Here is a 21,228-nt window from a genome sequence, read left to right on the forward strand (position 1 = left end):
AACGCGGGTCTTCCATAGGAGCCGATCGTAGACGTGGGAAGCAAAATCCCGCAATACTTTTGTTGCGTTCACTGACTTCTGACACCCAGCATCTCCTTGCAGGTCTCATATAGAAAAAAAAAGCTCAATTTATGCAAACCCCACGTGGCCCTGTAGTTATAAATAAAGCTTCAACTTGATGCTTCGCTGTTGCCTGGTAAACGTGAACGCGCTTTCGTCCATCCACTGAGGAGAGTGTCGTGGACGCGCCGGCCTGTGTGCGCGTGTGTGCGCGTATTGGAATAGGAGGAGGTGGCGGTGTGTATGTGGGAGCGGGAGCAAAGACTCTGCAGTGTCTTGGCAGCTGCATTATACTGTAGTGCATCTCCCACCGCCCGTGATGCCTTCACGGCCAAAGGCTTCCTCCTCCCCCGCGTCCACTCGCGAAGACGCGGAGATGAACTCGGCCGCTAACTGAGCCGGACGCCGGTCAGCTCGACGGCTCGGACCTTCTCCCATCCTCCTTCCTTCCTTGCTTGCGCCCTTCCTTCCTTCTCGTTCTTCCAGTCGTCAAGCCGCACATTTGAATGGAAGATGGCGAAGTGCGGGAGGTGTTTCAGCGACGTCCGCTTGGTATCTCTGCAGATCATCTTGATGCTCGTTGGCGCGGCGTGGCCTGGTTCCGAGGGGCTCACCTTCCCGCAGCAGTACACGTAAGTGCATGCCGCTTCATAGTGGAGCAACTTCACGGACACAAAACACAAGCCTGGCGGTGTAATTAGGATGTTATGTAATGTGTTCTGCTGGTGATTATTGCGGGAACGTGCGTGAGTGCGGAGAGATCCTGCTTTGCTTTTCTTATGCTTATCTGCTTTCAGATAAGCAGAAACACTTTCATTGCGTTTCTATATTTATACAACTGTGGTTCAAGACACTTGTATAATCATTTGCATTTCAGGGCATGGAGTTTCACGCCATTCATCTTAACAGGCAAAGTTATGGACTTTTTTTTTTTTTTAATTATCACTATTTTGGGGGGTATTGGGTTACTTTTACCCAAGCTTGACCCAGCAAATTCTGGATAAGATTTGGGCATGCTGAAGAGCTAAAGGTGATTGCCATTTTGACACTTTTGTTGTATATTGTGCTTTAATAAGTGGTTGAACACGATGACTTGATTACTCAGTGGTTAACACCACCCTTAAATGGATGTTGGTTGAAATCCAGTCAGGATGGGCAGTTGCATCAGTAAGGGCATATAAAAAAAAGCATATTGGAAAGTTCTGCGAGAACTTCTGCTGGGTTGCTTCATATTTAATTCTCGCAATGCTAACAGAAAGTACCAGAAGGCTGCATATTCTCAGCTGAACAATTTAATCGATGCCAGAAATATTGGGACACTGCCAATGAAAGCCTTTTTTGTGCTAGATTGTGAAAGAAAGTTTGATCTGTCCAACATCTGGTCTTAATCTTATCCTGCCTCGGCCACCCACCTACTATGAGGGGAGGGGGCACTCTGTCGGCCACATGTGACAATGTGTGACTCCACAGTCCGAACTGTCTAATAATAAGTCCTTTAGCTATACGCAGTTGCACTCATAAGTTTAAACACCCCTGGGCAGAGCTATATACAGTAGAGACCACTCCCCAAAATTCAAGAAAACTTTGCCATTTATGATTTTTCTGCCATTTTTACATGCATACAGTATTCTTAGATGCATCATACTCTGCCATAAATAATATATATTTCCTGCATATTTAAAACAAATATATTTATTTAAGTTACTTTTGATTGTACATAGCATGATTTAAAAAGGGCCATATCATGAGGGATCAAGATTTTGGAGCTTTTAACCATGTTACAATGTTGATTTCTTACCCAAACCCCGCCCAAAATGTTATTTCCCTTTATTAATGCATTTCTATGAATTCCTTGCTTATTCTGCGCTCTCAGCACCGGTCCTGCCCGAGCAGATAAACATGACTTGTGAGAGGCAGCATGACAATACCAAGCCCTTGTGCAAGAGTGACCGAGCGCCGACCTTATGCACGTCTTTTAATTTCGTGTTGGTTCCAGAGTGGAGGACAAGAGATTTTGCACTGAGGCGGCCAAGTAAACCTTAACATTTCATTAATCGGTTACAACGTTTTACGTAGAAAATCCGGAAGTGGTGAAAATGTGTATTTGGGAGCACACAACACAATCAACATCAGTAATAAATAATTCATCCACGGGCGGAAAGGTGTATAGGAATACTGGCTTCCCACGGGACCGATTTAATACAAGAAACGGCTCTTAGTGAACGCGGTCTCTTGACACTGTTTTGCGACTTAATGTAAGTAAAAAGACTATTTTGGTCCTTTGTTCACTAGTCTCGTAGTCTCCAGGGCTCCGTGATCCTTGTGAGGATAACCAGCCAACATGATGAATGCCTCGTGACCGGCCGGAATTGAAAAACGTCACGAAGGGGATGTGGCAGGCGCAGCTTCAGTAAACAAGACGTTTCACTTTCTGGTTAGAATATCGGTCCCATAAAACTTGTATTTAATAGGAAATTAAACTGTCAGTGTGTTAAACATAATTTATATGCATTTTTTTTACTGCGGAAAGTGAAAAAAAATACCATGATTATAAGTCCTTAGACGTGTCCTTGAGCAAGATGCTGAAGCCCTAATTGTTCCTGTTGCTGCTTCATCAGTACGTTAATGACTAGTTAGTGTAAAGCGCTTTGAGTACTAAAGGTAGAAAAGTGCTATATAAGTGAAAGTCCATTTACCATTTACTCCATCTGGGAAATGAATGTACTTATAACAATCACTATTTACATACCCACCAGGGTAGGGTGAAATATTTTACATATTAGAGGAATACAATACATCCATCCATATTTTTTTTACTGTTGTCCTCATCAGGGTGAGATGAACTTATCCCAGTTAATTTTGGGCCTGTTCTTAAAATAGCTCCATCAGATGCAATTCTTAAAAAGAAAAAAAAAAAAACACTTATCAGTGAGCTGCATTTAACTTTTTTTTGTTACAATTCTTTGGTATTATAGTGGAGCTTGATCTTTTTTTTTTTGGGCATCCATCTGGTAGGTCGCATTAACCTGCACCTAAGAAATACCCCCAACTGCTATCATCTTGAATGTGACAACGTAATGGTGCTGGAAAACCCTGACAATGGCCCTTAAAAGCACTTGCAAAAGCTCCAAATATGACCCTAGAAAATCCAATGTGTGTTCCTACGTAGTAAGCAATATGGCTCAAGTGCAAGTGTTTTCCTTCCATCTTCACATCAATGCTGTGCTTTGAACTTGTAACCTTTTACCTCTCAGTAGTCCACTACAGCTGGTCCCACCCCCCACACCCCCAACCCAGCGCTTTGCAATCAGGCCCTTCTGAGAGAGAAAAGCCAGATGGTCCACTCATCATCCGACCAGTCACAGGAGGAGAGCAGCGTATATCTGTAATTGCAGCTTTTGAGCAAGGCTTGAGCATGTTGATTTTATGATCAATTGAATTATTTCAATTCAGCGCACTTCTTGTTTCCTCCTCTTCTCCATCGTCATGAGCGCTGATTTTTCTGCCGAGTGCTTGGAAATAGATTACATGGCACTCTAGCCTTGATCTCTCCGCGCTTGTAAGCTCGACGAAGCAGAGTGGCCGCGCTAAAGAACGACATCCATTTCCAATTAAGAATGGATGCAGAAGCAAAGAGGATTAGTCCTCCTTGTGAAATCCACCTCCTGTTCTGAAACCACGCCCCATCAGCTGTCATCTGTCCATCAAATATCAGAACTATGGCTTGCGAAAATGGCTAGTACTTTGTCCAGTCCTGTTGTATCTTTTTTTTCCCGTCATGTTTGAGTTGGGACAATACTTATTAATACCACTTTTAGCCTTCGGAGGCCAAAATTTATTCCATTCAAATTTTTTACACCACGATAGCGAGGCGCTTTCAAACAAGCCAGTCTCATTCTTTTGTGTTTCTTTGATGATACACACACTTGTGACTGACAATGAGGCACTCTATAGCAGTCATGTCAGCTCAAAGCCTTAGTCCGCATGCTGGCTCTCAAATCAAACTTTTTAATGAACCCCGCATCCCTTTGCTATTCTGCCTTTCTCTGCATCATGTGCATGCACTTGGGGCTGACAACGAGGCACTCTAACGCAGCCATGCCAGCTCAAATCCCTGTTCAAGATGCCGGCTCTCAAGTCAGACAACGAGGCACTCTAAAGCAGTCGTGCTAGCGGACTGCTCGAAAGAAAGACATCCTGAGCACTAAAGTTCTCAGCTTTTGCACATGCTTTTCAGCAGTTGTCTTCAAACATTGATAATGTCTTGACTTTACAGGACCTTTATTGTATTTCCTGGGTGACTCATAAAAACATCAACAACCTTTCTCTATTGGTCCGTTAAGATTACAATATCCGAGTCTTCTTTTTCAGCCTGACACATTTAAGGCTCGGAGACATTCATTCACCTCGGAAAAAAGTGGAAGAAGTACAAATCGTTGCACTGGAGTCCGATAATTAGCTCCGGTGAAAAATTACAGCACCCGAAGGGACAGAAATGGACGTTGGATTTCTTACACTGCAGAATCGACAACGATGCGGTAACGATTTACATGAGAGCAGAGCTCTACTTAATTAATGAATCATTAGACAGTGATTAGTTCATCAATATCTGGCAATCGAACGCTGACTTTGCGCTTCATCATTTATTCCTCATTAACGCTGAAGCAGCTGCACTGAACGGTAACCACTCTTTTATTTATTCATGATTACACGAACATGAGTCACTCTTTTTGTAAAAACCCCTCACTCCCCTCTACCGCCACCACCACTATGTAATTGATTGTTGTTATCCAATTCTTAACCTTTAAGCAGTTGTCCCCACTGCGGACAACGCAACACAGCTCGTACTGTCACAGCTCCTTGTATCATAAAAACATTCTGTATTTGTTATTACTTATTACCTGATGCAGGATGCAATCACAAAAAAAAATCGAAGAAAACTTTCGTCAAACAAAACAAAAACAGATTAAAATGGGTGCAAACAAAAGAATGCATAAATATTAAAGGAAAAACACAGGAAAAAGGGATGATGCAAATGCCACAATTTAAAGTCAGAAACCTGAAATAAAGTGCAGCTGTTCTAGTAAGCCTTTTCTGATGTTTTTGTAGAATGCCTCTCAGCACAAGGTCGTGGTTTGCAGATAGATTGAACGGCATTATCAGAGCACACAAAGGAACCTCATAACTGTGAGGGAAGAGAAACATTGTACTAAGATGGAACAATTTTGAAAACATTTGCTATCATAGAAAAAAACGCATGAAAACGTCCTGCCAATTTGTGTTCAAACAGCTGTCATTGAGCCTGTCATTTCTTTCCTTTGTTTCTTTCTTTTTTTTGCTGCATTCTAAAAATAAATAATCAGGCAGTGAAGGCACATTAACCGAGCCGTTTTTTTTTTTTTTTTCCCCTCTGGTGAACGAATTATATTTTGTGATCCAAGCCCTTTTCAATTCACCCTCAGTTGGTTTTCAAATTGCGTGACACTTGCGGGGGCTAATGCATTTTCATGTTGACATTCAAGTAAAGAGATATTTTGATATGCGTCTCTAATTTTAGAGGGACTGATGCGCTTGGATGCTTATTTGTTAAATAATGCCTTACGTAAAAGTCTTTCTTTTTAAAATAGCGTTTGTGTTGGCAGGCCTCCATTATCACACACAGTCCACTCGCTGTTCTCTCACAGCCACTAGTGAACTAATCACTGTTGTTATCATAACACCCTGCTCCTGCAAAAATGGCATTTTGCAACCAAAAGGAGCGGCAAGTAGAAGAATGTGAAAACGTGGCAGATGTCCACTGTTACTGGGGGATGTATTTGTACATTACATTTGTATTTGTCTGGTTGAACAATACAAATGAAAAAGTCTCATTTTCAAGTTTACTGACATTGATGATCACACGCATGTTCAGAAAAAATGATTTAAACGTGATTATGAGCAGCAACTAACATTCTATACTGTAAGACAGATTTTGATTTAGAAATATTGCCTTTTTAACTACTCAGTTGCTGCATGTAGTCCAACACAAGCGTGAGTGAACACAAAAGTCATTATGGCATATAAAACAGCATGTTTTCACAAATGAAATGAAATTTTGCAGATTAATTTTGCAAGAAGGAACTTGCTTTTCGATTTTAACCGCCAATTATATTTTATTGTATGCTTTTGGTAATACAGTATCACTTAAGGTGCATTATGGTAATTATTTTTTGTACCACGTGATTCAATAGGAGAATAGTGAGTGCTGTATCAATCTGACCGCTGTAATTCCTGTTTATCAAAACTCCGCACAGAGTCAAGTTAGAACCGATGTTGGTAATTTCGCAGACGAGCGCTCGTTAGGAATCTGAGAGTGGGAGAACTGCACCGCTGTGGGAGCGGTCACAGCCTACTTCAATCATAGCCAATATTAGTGGCTCCCTTCGTTCCCTTTGAATTAGTTGCACATTAGAGTCCAGACTTGCAGAACGCGGAGAGGATTCAAATGCATTCAACGGGGGTGTGTAAACTTTTGGGCTGTCAATATTGCATCTTTTTAAAATTGATTATCCATTATTCCATCGAATAATCATGTAAATGCCCCCTCATTCCATTTTTAATACTCTTTTAAGGTTTAATGTGAATTGTTTTTTTACTCTACTAAGGTTAAACGTGCGTTGAAGTGAGTGCATTTGAATTTTTAGACACCAAAACAATTGCCAAGGCTAATCAGCAACCATAATTAACATGCTCTCCATTAGCATTTAAGGTCAACAAACACAAATTCACAAACACCAAATTCACAAATTCCATATATAAGGCGCACCGGATTTTAAGGCGCACCCCCTATTAATGACATATTTTAAAACTTTTTCAATCACAATATAATAATACGCAAAGTAATAACAATAATAACTCATATAATAACTCTAAACTCTCAATAGAATACTAACTCAATGTCAATATGAGCAACCTTGTTCAACTGTAAACACACAAAAGAAACAAGTAAAGCTTACTTTATCACTTCATTCCCCAATCCCAATCTCAATATTGATCCATTTATAAGGCACACCTGATTATAAGGCGCACCATCAGCTTTTAAAAAAAAAAAAAACAAGGCTTTTAGGTGAGCCTTATAGTGCGGAAAATACGGTACGTTTCATCTGTAATAGTGTCACTTACAGGCGATACATCAAAAATACTCCATGAGTAAACTTCAGAGTGAAGCTACCTGGTCAACGACTTCCTCTTCTTTATCTTCTTATTTTTCTTTGTCGGATATTTTTCACTGATCCATTTTTAAAGTCAAATAACCCAACTTGGTCAACTTTTTGGCAGCCGTAGTAAGTTTATGAGCATTCATCCTTAGTTTGGGTCTGTACTCTATTTAGTGGCATTCTGCTTCTTATGATAAATTATGGCATCGCGAAAACATCAAATGTTATACTGGCAAAGACTGGATTATGAGTAGCATAACAAAGCAAACTTTTGTGCATGCACAGGTAATAGAGTTCTAAGCTTGGAGCGGAAACTGTGCGTTGTAGTCAGGCTGTGATGTTTATCCGCAGGATAATGCACTGGGCGAGGCGCATCGAGCAGGAGATCGACAGAGTCTTTCAGCACATCAGTGGAGCTCAGCAGCTGAAAGGGGTGAGTCTCATCCTCCAGCCCTCCTTTCCTTTTATATTCACCTCTTACTCTTTCAGGATACATTAAGACGTGCACAGAGCAGTGTGCAAAAGAAGTGCCAATCAGAAGTGCACATCACGTGGACAGCAACCTTTTAGACTTTATTTCCATCAGATGTTCTTATAAATGATAAACATCCATTAATAGAATCATAGAATAATGTTTCACTTTGCTTGAACAGAGAAACCTTTGTAAAAAGCTTTAAAAGCCTCTGCTGTTTTAAAAATGCACTATTTTTGATCAATTTTGCATAGATGTTTTTCCAAAGGAAAGACAAGTGAGAAAGGGCGAAACTTCCGTCTAGTCATGCATCATAAATCATAAAATATCTGGTTTAGGAACCATAAAATGTCAAGACTATCACATTTTTGGTTGTGACTGTTTTTTTAACATGACTTTAACATGAAGTGATGATATGGCCGACTAAATGTATTGGGACACCACCGTAGCTTTACCGTGTGATCTCTCACATTATAAAATTCCTTTAAAATTTTAAAAAGTGGGATATCTTTCTGCGTATAAAAATCTTAAAAAATCTTATTAATATTTTATTTATTTATAATGTCATTATAACATTCTTCTATTGTCAATGAACCACAAACACAGAGATTTAAAAAAAAAAAAGAGAATCCATTTCTAAAATCTTTTAGGGCTCTGCAAGTGGGAGGACTGCACCGCTGTGGGAGTGGTCACAGCCCATATCAATCATAACCAATAAAAGTGTCCCCTTTCATTCCCTTTGAATTAGTTGCACAACAGAGCCTAGGCTAATCGAAGCACATTTGCACTGTGAAGGGAGGATTCATGTGCACACCCCTGGGGTAGGTAGCTTTAAGGCTGTCCCGATAGCATCTTTTTCAAATTGATTATCTACTATTCCATTGAATAATCTTCCCTCCTATATTTTAAATACTCTCCTGAGGATGAGTGAGAGTCGTTGGTTTTGTTTTTTTGAAAAATGGCTGAATTTATACAACAAAGAGATTGATTTACTCACCGGTACTTTATTTTTAATTTCATAAATCATCCACGGGCTTTTTATTCTTTATATTATTATTTTCAGACTATGTTATTATAACTAAGCCAAAAACAAATGTATTTTTTTTTTCATAATACCCCATTAAAATCAAATGAAACGAACGAATGAAAAATACATAGAGATTAATCAATGCGTTTCAAAAGAACGTCAAAAATACTGCAGGACTCTTAATCATGTAAGCACTCAGAGGTTTTGATTAAAGAATGGAGCCGGCCTTGAGTGTCCCGAGTGAGCCGTGGTTTGCCCAACACCGTTTGAGAGAAAACATGATAATCCATGTTTTTCTGCCTTTGATTGCATCCGGCCTTAAATTCCGACACGTTATAATTTGATATGTTATTCTCGTCAACAGCCTTTGTGGAGCCTTCTTTTGGAATATTAAGTGTGTTGTAAAGAGACCAAAATACCGAAAAAAAAAAGCAAAACAGGCATTGATGTTATCCGCTGATGCCTAATGATTGCTCATCCCATGTTGCTGTCGATCTCCTGAAATAAGCGTTGCAGGAAGAAAAGCCAAACACGCTGCCATGCAATTTGGATTTTCACCGCGCGCATGACATCTTTCAGCGATGAAAGACTAAGCCCGTAGTTGCTGCCTGAATAAGAAGAATATGATTATTAAATTAGATGAAACATTGTTTTCGGCCAGGCTGGAAGAGGCTGCCGATCTGGCAACATGGAGCACAGATCATGTGAGTGGGGGGCAAAGGAGGCGTGCTCGGGGAAGATGTGTGTGAGCGTGGGCGCATGTCCTTTCTGTTTGTGTCACAGCGAGCAGATGGTCAGCCTGCAGCCTGCACCAAAGCCTGGATGCAAGATGCACTTGCTCATTGCAACCACATTAGTTCTTTTGTGCTCATCCTGATGATGGAGGAGGTTTAAGAAACAGCATAGCTTCTATGAGCTCCTGTATTCTATTACCCAGCTAATGACAAACTCCGATAAACAGCCATATAGCTTTGCCTTCAAAAGGTCCACTTAGCTCAATGCTAACTAACAACGCAAGCGCTAACAAATAGAGTAAATGTGGTGACGTTAAAACCCATTCAAAAAAACGATTTCAACACAAACGGTGCAGCAACACACGCAGACATATAAGTAGTAAATATCATCAGCATATATTCTTTATCCTCTGAAAAAAAAAGACTTTTAATTGCACCGATTCATGTATTTTTCACAGCTCTTTATTTGCTCAAATTTAATGACTAGGGACGAACTTTTGGCCACCAAAGATTTTGGGTCCAGAAGGAAAAGGGCAAAAAATGCCTTTACAGCCAAAACACTGTTAAATCTGAAACAACACATCCAATAATATCTTCTTAGACAAATCTGATTTTCGTAGTCATGCCAACGCCGTGTTGCGAAGGCCAACTTCAAAAGAAACACACCAAATAATACATTGACCTCAATGCAAAAGCCATAGTAAGTTTTTGTTTGATGATGACCTTCACAAAGGTTGTGGCAAAGCCTGCTAGCTGGAGTCCTTACAACTCTGATTTTATTGCCCTCACATCACAGAGCGGGCCAAGATCAATCCACCGCCAACATCACCACACCTCCAGTAAAAGAAATCATACTCAATCACTGATTAAGGACGCCAAAAAAAAAAAAAAAAACGCCAGTTACGGTGTGAATGCATGGAACGGCACAGTTCTCCAGCGTTGGCGCTAGCTGCTAACAATGTATGCAGTGCACGTGGTGCATTCAAATGTTGTACAATTCAAACTCAGAAAATAATGTCACGTTAATATAATAATAATAATAATAATAATAATTCATAATTTTTACGTTAAATAGTTCTACCTAGATACGATCCTGTAGAATTAGCTAACTGATGCTAGCATTGATTCGCTGGTTATTTTTCTTAAAATGCATACATGGTATATTCATATCAAAGGCTCTAGTAGATTGCCAAAAGTCAACATTCGCTACGGGGTAATTCATTATATGCTTAACACAGGTCATGTAAGTCTTAGTATTCACATTGTTAACATCACTGTTATGAATACCAAGGTAGCCGAGTCAAACAGCTGAACATAATGTCGAAATAGCAATCTTTAATAGATCTGTAAGAATGTATGAATGAATGAAAAGCAGCAACTCCCCCCATGTGCCCATTGAATTTAAACTATAAAGAAGCTTTGTGATGCAAATGCTCAAAGCTTTAATATTAAAGACGACGTGTTTATAAATAATAGAATATACTATGTGTCAATGTGGCGCTAATCCTATCCTGTGAAATTGCTTTGTAGATATACAATGAAGAAAGAAGACGCTTTAGTCTGGTGAAGAATCAACCTCGAAAGATTGTGGAGAAAGTAGCTTCAGATATTGAGAAACTTCTGGCGAAGAAGCGCAAAGCTCTTGAAGTAAGTCTATCTAACTGACATTTTGTATGGTTTTTTTACAAAATACCATTTTATATATATAAAAAAATGCTATTTTGAACTTCAGATTTCGTTGTATTTTGATACATTAAAATCATTTTTGTATGTTTCCACAGAGATTAGCCAGTGAGGCTGAACGGCTCCAGCTAGAGCATCACTGGCAAGATGGCATCAAGGTATATTGAATAACATACTAGCGGTGTCAGAATGACTGATTATTTGCAATTACAGTCAAAGTTAAAGAGTTATGTTTCTAATCGGGGTAATCAAATTTTTAATCTCTTAATTTTGTTTTCTGTATGATGATCAGATTCCTTTTAATGCATCAGGCTTCTTGTGATTGAGTTATTGGAGGTTGGAAAAAAAATGCCAATCACACCCTGAGCCACTGATTGGCTGTTATTGTGTTTGGCATAACCACATTGGCTCCTGTTTTGGGAGGGAGGGCAAGTTTAGAAGCAGAAGGAAGTCATGAAAATGGACGAGCATTTAAGAGTTATAGGTCTGATAAATGGTGAATTTAAATTAAAAAAAAAAAACACCCCAATGGCACCTTTATAAAAGTAGTGTGTACATTGTTTGTAAAAGTTTACCACAGAAGCAGCTGAGGTTTAGCCTACTACATAAATGCAAAGCACCCATAGCAGCAGAGACATAGCTCTTTGCCAAACTAACTTGAAAAAAATGCGCGTGTTTGAGTATGTCAACTAAAGAGATGGACGATGTTTTACTTTAATGTTTAATGTTTCATTCCTGATATATCCAAATTGGAAGTTTTTCTCTGAAGTTTTGTATGAGATTAATATGAGATTAATTAAATCAATTCAATTGCAGCGCTTAATTAAGTTACATTTTTAAATCTTGTGACAGCACTATAATATATGCTATGTTTTCTGCATATTCATTTTTATGCATTCCTCCATATGGTAGTGCATTGTTTGTCCAAAAATATTACCCCCCCCCCCCCCCCCCTCCAAACTTTGGGGTATTTTTGTCCTGTTTTGTTTGGGGATGAGGGGTCACTTGAGTGCGAGCAAAAGCCACACACACGCCTCGGGCCACAAGTTGCATGAATAATGGTTTTCTATTTGACTAAACAAATCAATGTCACAGCTCATAAGTACATTTGTGACAAAAAATAGAACCAAAACATATTACTGGTTGTTATTTTAGTAATGCGTTGTGAGCTTTTCCTAATGTCATGCAGCCCTTAGCCCGATGAAAGTTGACGAATAATGCATAAAATGTGAAGGTAGTGCAACAAAACTTGCTTCTTTGACTTAGAATTATTCTTATCCGTTTTGGCTCCTGTTGCCTCGAGCCATTACACTTAAAACCTTCCGTGTAGATCATTTTTGCAGAATCTATTCATGTACATTGTCTTTTATGTGTGCCTGACACTCTGCTGCTAAAAAGCTCAGAAATAAACCAAAACCATCTGAGATCCCAAAATAGAACCATATCAGCGTCTGAGAAGATGCCATGCTTACTCTAAAGTATGTTAGGGCTCAGAAAAAAAAAAAATGACACTAGCAGATGGCAATGCTTTGGCTGAGTCTGATTCATCATGTGCGGCATTAAACAGCAAACATGATCCGAAACATTTTCTTGTAAAGCCTTTTATCGCAAAGATTTATGTTTGTCTGTTTATTTAAATGTTATAATACTGTAATTCTTTCATCGCATTTTAAATTGTATTTGTGTTTGGAATACGTGTTTAATGTGTACTGCATATACTCTGTGTTGCTAGGAGCTGGACATGGCTTATTATGACTCAAAAGCAGAGTTGGATCATGTAAGTAATTGTGCACTGCATATGTATGTACTGTACAGTATTACACAAAATTGAAGTTGATTGAAGTTTGCAGTGTTTTAAGGTGACTTTAAGTCAATATTGTATAATGATTTGAGGGATTTGTCAGTCGCCCTTTTTAAATAATCTTGGTTGAAGTGAGTGAATACACTCATCTATACATATGAATTTTAAATAGCAACAAAATGTGCCTATGCTAACGTTAGCAATCGCAATTAGTGTTAGTGCACTAGCAACTACCACGTAAGTTCAACAAACACTAATCACCATTTAGCTAACACATATTATGTACATTACGCATGTAATTGTGCCCTTGAAGTCACCTACAAGTGATGCTTGACCACTATTCCATGGTACACTTCAATGGAGCTACCTGGGAGCTACTATGAGGTCAATCATTTCCTGTTCTTCTTCTTTGTCTTCTTCCTCTTGACAAGCAGACTGCTGACTGACCCTACTGGTCAGAATTTGAGAGCCTATAGAATTTTTTTTTAATAGCGGGTTATATCCTGTATTAACACAGCACCGGTGCTTTTGAGGAAGTTATTTCTTTTGTTTGAGGAAGCCCCATGTGCTACAATGTCTTTATTTAATGTTTGCTAACAATTAATTCAGTAAGTGTTTTTACATCAGCACACAAATAGCATCAGAAATTCTGCGATTTGGTTGTGCACCAAATCAAGCATTGGCCTAAACTACAAATATCTCCTGTTTTTTGTGTGTGTGTGTGTGTGTGTGGGGGGGGGGTCTTTCTCCCTTGCTGCCATTGCAACATTACGAACATCTGCAAGAAAGGTCCAATTAGAAAACAGTGGCGCAAGCATGATTCCAGGGGAGCTCCAAGACGGATATTAATGGTCGAGCAATTTTTTAAGTTGACTTACCCGACCTGGTCAATGTTTTTTTTTTTTTTAAACCAAGCTGACTTGAGTCCCTCTTGGTGGTGTTGGAACTTTAAGAATGGTTGTGGCTGGAGCACATTGCAGTTTATAATTTATTTTTTCCTTTTTTTTAAAAAAATTACAACAGTATTCCATGGATGGGGAGAGTGAAGTGGATAATCCTTCTCACATCAAATTGGAGTTTGTGTATGACCCCAATTTCAAAAACGATGTCAACTACTCCTACACAGCTGTTCAGATCCCCACAGACATTTACAAAGGAGGCAAGTGGAGTTGACATTCTGGTGGTTAGAGTTGCGCATCTGTTGTCTTCCAACGTGTGGTGTGGCTCTCCCATTAGCTCCGGTCATTCTCAATGAGCTGAACTGGACGCAGGCGCTGGAGAAAGTGTTCATGGAGAACAGTCAAGAGGATCCTTCACTGCTGTGGCAAGCGTTTGGCAGCGCCACCGGGGTGACGCGCTATTACCCTGGTAGATCCTCAACTTGCAATCAGCAGGACAAGATCACTTGTGTAATATAGTAGGCCATTCATGCTTTGCTTTTATTGTTTGTTTGCAGCATCCCCGTGGAAAGCCCCTGATAAAATTGATCTGTATGATGTCAGGAGGAGACCCTGGTAAATGAACTCGGGCGCTAAAAACATTCAAAGCAGCTTTAATTCATCTTCATACTTGATTCTCTTCCACCACAGGTACATCCAGGGTGCTTCCTCTCCAAAAGACATGGTCATTCTTGTCGACGTGTAAGTTATGCATACTAATCTAAAAATTGGCACCTCAAGTTGAAGTCGCGGCGAGCCCGCTTGTATCGGAAATTATATTTTCCCTTTGAAATCAATAGAAATTCCACTGATCATTTCAAAACAAAAAAATAGAAAGATGTTTTCAAACGGGCAAATTCAGTCGCGGATACTTTAATTTATTAAAACACCATAATAACAAAATTATCAGTAAATAGATAATCCTTCTGTAATATTACTGATTTTCCTTAGCATATTTATTACATTGTCTGCCTGCATGTGTTGCTGCACTATTTTTATTTAAATATCCATTGCTTATTATAGCATTGCATAATGTTAAATAAATGTTACCCAGTTTATGCTGTTTCCTATTATACATTACCATTTTGCTAGCAGGCTTTACATAACATTTATGTAACTATGTCATCTAATTTGACAGTAAAATTCAGAGTGACATCATCAGTAAACTAATTGTATCTTGCTTATATTTTTTTCCCACTGTTAGTCTCACTCGTCCTAATGTTCCAAAAACCTGCATTTCTGGTTCATTGAAGATTCTGAATTGCCCATAGATGAGAATTTTTTTTTTCAGCCTCTTCAAAAAAACTAACTAGCCTATTTTGACAAGGTAAGAGGTAGAAAGCCACATGTTTTCATGTAGGCCATATTTGTAAGTAGGAAGCCTTCAGAAAAGTAAATACCCCAGTAAAGTACACCCACCCCCCCACCCCCCATCCCCACACAAACACAAAAATCCCTACATACATAACAAAGCTTATGCAGTTCCTACCACTCATGTTTTTATGGATTTGGTCATGTGATGAGCCCTCATGTTTTTCTCAGGAGCGGCAGTGTCAGTGGCCTCACCCTTAAGCTGATCAAGGCGTCCGTGATGGAGATGCTGGACACTTTGTCTGATGATGACTACGTCAACGTGGCCCGGGTTAGTGTCTGTTTATCATTGGGATCATTACAAGGGCCTTTTTCTTTTGACCATTTATGCCGACTATGCTGCTGTTTTCAGTTCAGCGAGAAGGCCGAGGCAGTGGTTCCTTGCTTCAAACATCTGGTCCAGGCCAACGTGCGCAACAAGAAGATCTTTAAAGAAGCAGTTCAGCAGATGCAGGCTAAAGGCACCACAGACTACAAGTCTGGATTTCATTTTGCCTTCAATCAGCTTTTAAATGCAAGTGACATCCTCTTTACTGTCTTGCCACCATATTGTGATAAAATGGTAACGTTACTTTTAATCTGAAAACAAATTGAAAACGTGTGATATTTTTTCGTGTAAGACAATTGATTTTAATTTTTTTTATTGTTAGCAACCTCAATGCATCATGTATTATCAAATAAGGCCAGACCGATTAATACGTTTGCGGCTTTAATCAGACTATTAGAGCGCTTTGAAAATCTGCAAACATTGGGTGTTTTTTGACAGTTTTTTTGTTACACATTAACAAATTGAAACATAAGAAAATGATGACCTTCATCATCCACTAAAAAAGAAAAAAAGGGCCAGCAGGAGGTGCTGCATTTCCTATTGTCCTTAGCTATAACAGACATGGCAGCCTCCAGAGATGTGCCATCCCCCATGTAATATCATTTAATGATAACTAGACCTATGATTGTATTTAAAATATACTCTTGGTCGTTAAAAACACATTTATTTGCAAAGTTTATAAATTTATAATCATTTAATTTATTCCTTTTTAATAAATAACGGTCTAAATCGTATGCATTGTCCTTTTAAAGGAGCAATACGCATTATTTTACTATTAAAATACAGTTTTGAATACATTGTCTGATAAATTAGTTATCACCTGTTAAAACATAATTTTATGGATTGTCAAAATGAGCTACACTAATGCAGTAAGGCCATATTATAGTGAATAATGCTATGCTTGTTTGAAAACTCATGAATTAAAATACATTCAAATGAAAAATAATACATCATTGACTGTAAGCGTTACAAACCAAGGACCCCCTGTAATTTTTGCTCATAAAAATCCCACAGTAAATCTACCACACTTTTTTGGATCACATCCCAACAGTTGACATTCACTGCTTCATATATTTCAGGCTAGGCATTATCACAAATGTTTTCAAAAATGTCAAGTGTGCTGGCGTCGGTTTTTATTGACGACATTTACGGTTATCTACTGGTCTGGCGTATGTATTTTTTTTCTTTAAAAATCATTAGCAAAAAACAAAAGAAAAAACCCCCCAACACATTTCTTTCCTGAATTCACAGTTTGTTATCTATCCAGTTAGTGTAAATGTTTGTGCATGTTTTTACATTTTCATTCAGAAAACAAATGTCCCTCGGGCCAACTGCAATAAAATCATCATGCTTTTCACGGATGGAGGCGAAGACCGAGCTCAGGACGTCTTCATGCAGTACAACTGGCCCAACAAAACGGTTGCTTGCTTTTCTTGATTGTTTCTTCGTCACACTGTAGATTCCAAAACTCTATAATGTACACTTTTTTTTTTCCGCGCAAAGGTTCGAGTTTTCACCTTTTCTGTGGGCCAGCACAACTACGACGTCACGCCCTTGCAGTGGATCGCATGTACAAATAAAGGTGAGCACCCCTGCTTTATTTCTATGTTGAGTTAAATGTGATTATCCAAAGCATCTCTTCCGCATTTTGTCATCAGGTTACTATTTTGAGATCCGGTCCCTCTGTGCTATAAGGATTAACACGCAGGTGGGTCCCCCGAACACACCCAGCTTCCCGCACACACATCTCCCATCTACTCGTGTTTTGTGTTCCAAACCTGCTGCCACTCAGCTGAAAGCAATTTGTTTGTGTTCCGCCAGGAGTATCTGGACGTATTAGGACGTCCCATGGTTCTTGCAGGCGACGAGGCCAAGCAGGTCCAATGGACCAATGTTTATCAGGATGCTTTGGTGAGGAAATCACAATTTGCAATGATAAATGAGAACAGTCCATGGGATAAATTGTCCCATTGGGCCCTTCAAACGTCGACCAAATGGACGATATTTACTTTTTATAAATAATGTTCTCCTCCCATTTACGCATATATTTATACAATAACCTTGTATCTTTAAATATTTATCATGAAATATTTTTCATAAGCTTTCTGTGCACCTATCATTCAAAACAAACAAATCATAAAATGCGTGGTGCAACATGTTTATGGTGAAAATTTGCATACGTAACCGGCATCTATTGAAATGCATTGGAAGGAAACAAATGCTATTTTATTTAGTTAATTGTTTATTTATTAATAGTGGAACTTCTAGATACGATTTTAATCTAGTTCGGAGTGCGGTTTGTATCCTGAATTCATCCTGAAGTCATTTTATGTTTTATTCTTTGTGGGCTTTTGTCTTGGTCTTTGCAGGGTCTCGGGATGGTAGTAACTGGGACTTTGCCCGTATTTAATCTCACCATGAATGGAAAACTACAGGTATTACAATTGTAATTTGACAAAAGTCAGTCTATTTTCCACACAGAGACCTATATTAAGATTATGTATCACTGATGTAATCATGCAAAAAGAAACCAATTGTGTTTTTGTGATGGAAAATTATGCGGCTTTATAACAAATGTGGTCGGCCTGATTTCAGAACCAGCTGATTTTAGGCGTCATGGGAGTGGACGTGCATCTAGACGAAATCAAGCGCCTGACGCCACAGTACAGTGTATGAGAATTTTAGTTCTATTTTACTTCTACAATTTTATTCATCCTGTTTATTTTTGGATTTTTAAAATTTCCTTTTGCACTGGCCTTAACATTCTTTTTTCCCTCATCAGCTCGGTGCCAATGGTTACATATATGCAATTGACCCGAATGGATATCTCCTGCTTCATCCCAATCTGCTGCCTAAGGTGATGTAAAACCCATAAAATGATTTTAAAATACTCCATTGAGCAGGATGATTAAAGCGTTGGCACTTTTTTATATTCTACATTTAAACATGTGCCTCATGTGTCTCAGCTGGTGCACCTCCCTGAACCTGTGACCCTGGACTTCTTGGATGCCGAAGTGGAAGACAGCAATAAAGAAGAGGTGAGCACTTAGTCCACCAAAAAGACTTTTACGTTCTTTGCCCTTGTTCAACTTATGTTTTAAGTTGTTTCTGTCCCAGCTAACGGCATGGTTGGCCTCCAGATGACCCGAGCCTTCTGCGCGCTACATGACAATTTTTGTGCTCCATGTTTGTGTTTTTGTGTCGTAGATCCGGAGACAGATGATTGATGGACGAGCGGGTGACATGCAGATCAAAACTCTTATCAAGTCAGTTGATGAGGTAAGTGAAATATTTTGTCAACAAAATAAGCACTTTATTCTGACTATACAGTACACATTTGAAGCACTGATTCATTCAAACTAATAGCTCAAATAATCTTTTCATATTGAACTGAATAGAAATGCTAATAAATGCTAATCAGTTCCAGCTCCTTATGAGAATTTGTTTGGAAACACCCTCTTAATTATGTTTTTTTTTTTTTCATTATATTTTGTTGGTCATCGGTCGTCGTCTATGAATTCCTTTAATGTGTTGGATGTTTTTTCTTTTTTTTTCTCCTTTAATAATGTTGTTATTTTGATGTTGCTTTTTCTGACCTGCCAGAACCTGTATATGGAAAGTGCCCATCGGATTATTCTGATATATTTACATGAAAATGTTCATTAATAGCTTCTAAAAATCACTACATTACAAATAGGCCCAGTGCTGATCCTTTTTATGTGTCCACCACTGGCCACCTAGGGGCAGTATAGGACAGACGAACATAGAAATATTTAATTGAGGCGTTAATCCAGTGTTGGATGCGACAGCAGTCAATCATATTGTGATGGGGTGTTTTCTGCCTAGAACTCTAGACTTCACAACTCCGCTCTCATCTCATCAGTATAGCACTAATATTAGTTGTTCTACGAAGAGTATAAAGAATAAAGTATAATCGTGCTTTCCAGAGATTTAAAAAATTTTCCCGATGCAGCTGCACAACAGAGTGTTAGTTCATTTATTCTCCACTATTGTGTTCCGTTCTCAAGTCAAAGCAAAAAAAAAAAAAAAAAAAAAAGATCCATTGACGGCCCCAATCTCAAGGCACCACTGTATAACCTGAGCAGAGTGGTCACACATTTCTGAGGCTTTTAGTTCAAAACTTGGCTCCAGTCTTTGTGTGGAATCCGCATGCTGTCCCCTTGTTTGGGTTTTTCTCCAATAATTCCTCTCATGTTTCAAAAGCAAAGTTCATTGAGGACTCTAAATTGTCCCTAAGTAAATGTAAGTGCGAATGATCGTACCCTGATTGTCTGGCAACTACTACAGGTTGTTCTCCACCTCACAACAACTTCAGCCTATACACATGTTTACATAGTTTTACCATACAGGAAATAGCATTTTTCTTCTTTTTTTGTAGCAATACATTGATGAGGTGTACAGAAGTTACACCTGGACACCTGTCAATGGTACAGATTACAGGTAAGTTTGCTTAATATACCTTGTGAATTTCCAAATTCAAATTTGCCCCGTTTGTCCACACTAACTCATAGTCTGGGGCTGGTACTACCTCCCTACAATGAGTACTACATTCAGGCAGACCTCAGTGATGTGATGGTTCAGCTTCAGTGTAAGTACCCCAAGGGCAACACCTTATAAGGTTGCAATTCAAAAATTTTATTGCACAGATAAAAAGTAACACTTTATGTGGTGCAGACATGCAGTCATTGCTGCCAAGCTCCTTTGAATCTTCAGGACACGTCTTTCTTGCTCCAAGGTGACATCTTCTTTCTCCTTTTGCCTTTATCCAAAGTAAGAGATAATGACTTCATCTATCCTCTATGCAGGGAATATTGCAAGCGTCTCCAGCTTTCGGACAACAATACACAGTTTCTGCAGAACTTTCTCTCTCTCATGCTGGAAATTTCTCCTGAATCAGATGAATGTACGTTGCAGTAACATTAGTCGCTGTGGAAGAGACAACAATGTTATTTTTTGTCCCGCCCAAATTCTAGGTGACAAAGGGCTCATACACAATCTTATACTGGATTCCAGGATTATTGGGCAGCTGGCTTCACGTGTGTGGAAGAACAAGGATCTCAATTCGTGAGTTGTTGCGCTTGTTGCATACTAACCAAGGTGTGTGACCATCTTGTTTAATTAAGACATGGTGTGCTTCAGGTACGGCTTCCTGGCGGTGTTTGCATCCACTGATGGAGGCATCACACGAGTGTTTCCCAACTTGTGAGTTAAACAAAATTCCGAATAATGTAACAAAAAAAATCTTATACTGTTGTCTTTTTATTGTATAAAGAGCTGCCGAGTTATGGGATGAGGATCCCGAACCCTTCAATTCAAACTACTACCGAAGGAGCCTCGACAACAAAGGTTACATGTTCAGAGCTCCGACAAGAGAATGTAAGAGCGTTTATAGATTACCTCAATTATATACACACCCGTAAAAATAAATATAGCCACGAACAAAACACTTTTCCAGTTAATCACAAATGCCCAAAGTGTTAGATAAGCAACATTTTTAACTATAAACTGAGATTTTGGACAACTCTCATTTTTGGTCAACAAAAGGAAGTGGCGTCAGATCTCTGACACCCCCGAGGCAGCCAAGGACAAGATGTCGC

General features: G+C 39.0%; 1 protein-coding gene across 2 annotated transcripts in view; it reads left to right on the plus strand.

Moving 5' to 3' along the window:
- Positions 1-272: 272 nt before the first annotated feature.
- The window catches only part of cacna2d2b (calcium voltage-gated channel auxiliary subunit alpha2delta 2b), a 30,372-nt gene continuing 9,416 nt past the window's right edge, over positions 273-21,228 (plus strand). Inside the window, exons 1-28 of one of the 2 annotated variants that reach the window (XM_088423311.1) lie at positions 274-468; positions 625-692; positions 7,608-7,689; positions 11,020-11,136; positions 11,271-11,330; positions 12,905-12,949; positions 13,997-14,132; positions 14,210-14,341; positions 14,430-14,487; positions 14,563-14,613; positions 15,454-15,553; positions 15,635-15,796; positions 16,919-17,029; positions 17,114-17,192; positions 17,269-17,318; positions 17,432-17,521; positions 17,980-18,045; positions 18,206-18,280; positions 18,393-18,467; positions 18,577-18,648; positions 18,818-18,889; positions 20,010-20,071; positions 20,143-20,219; positions 20,306-20,366; positions 20,437-20,534; positions 20,605-20,695; positions 20,771-20,833; positions 20,904-21,007. In XM_088423311.1, coding sequence (XP_088279437.1) covers positions 634-692; positions 7,608-7,689; positions 11,020-11,136; positions 11,271-11,330; positions 12,905-12,949; positions 13,997-14,132; positions 14,210-14,341; positions 14,430-14,487; positions 14,563-14,613; positions 15,454-15,553; positions 15,635-15,796; positions 16,919-17,029; positions 17,114-17,192; positions 17,269-17,318; positions 17,432-17,521; positions 17,980-18,045; positions 18,206-18,280; positions 18,393-18,467; positions 18,577-18,648; positions 18,818-18,889; positions 20,010-20,071; positions 20,143-20,219; positions 20,306-20,366; positions 20,437-20,534; positions 20,605-20,695; positions 20,771-20,833; positions 20,904-21,007 — 2,248 coding nt within the window. In that variant the 5' untranslated portion in view covers positions 274-468; positions 625-633. Of the gene's footprint in view, positions 693-7,607; positions 7,690-11,019; positions 11,137-11,270; positions 11,331-12,904; positions 12,950-13,996; positions 14,133-14,209; positions 14,342-14,429; positions 14,488-14,562; positions 14,614-15,453; positions 15,554-15,634; positions 15,797-16,918; positions 17,030-17,113; positions 17,193-17,268; positions 17,319-17,431; positions 17,522-17,979; positions 18,046-18,205; positions 18,281-18,392; positions 18,468-18,576; positions 18,649-18,817; positions 18,890-20,009; positions 20,072-20,142; positions 20,220-20,305; positions 20,367-20,436; positions 20,535-20,604; positions 20,696-20,770; positions 20,834-20,903; positions 21,008-21,228 lie in introns of both variants that reach the window. The other variant, XM_088423310.1, reaches the window with a different exon arrangement.

This window comes from Hippichthys cyanospilos, chromosome 9 (assembly GCF_059441005.1).
Source record: "Hippichthys cyanospilos isolate Australia breed blue-spotted pipefish chromosome 9, RoL_Hcya_1.0, whole genome shotgun sequence".
Taxonomy (NCBI): domain Eukaryota; kingdom Metazoa; phylum Chordata; class Actinopteri; order Syngnathiformes; family Syngnathidae; genus Hippichthys; species Hippichthys cyanospilos.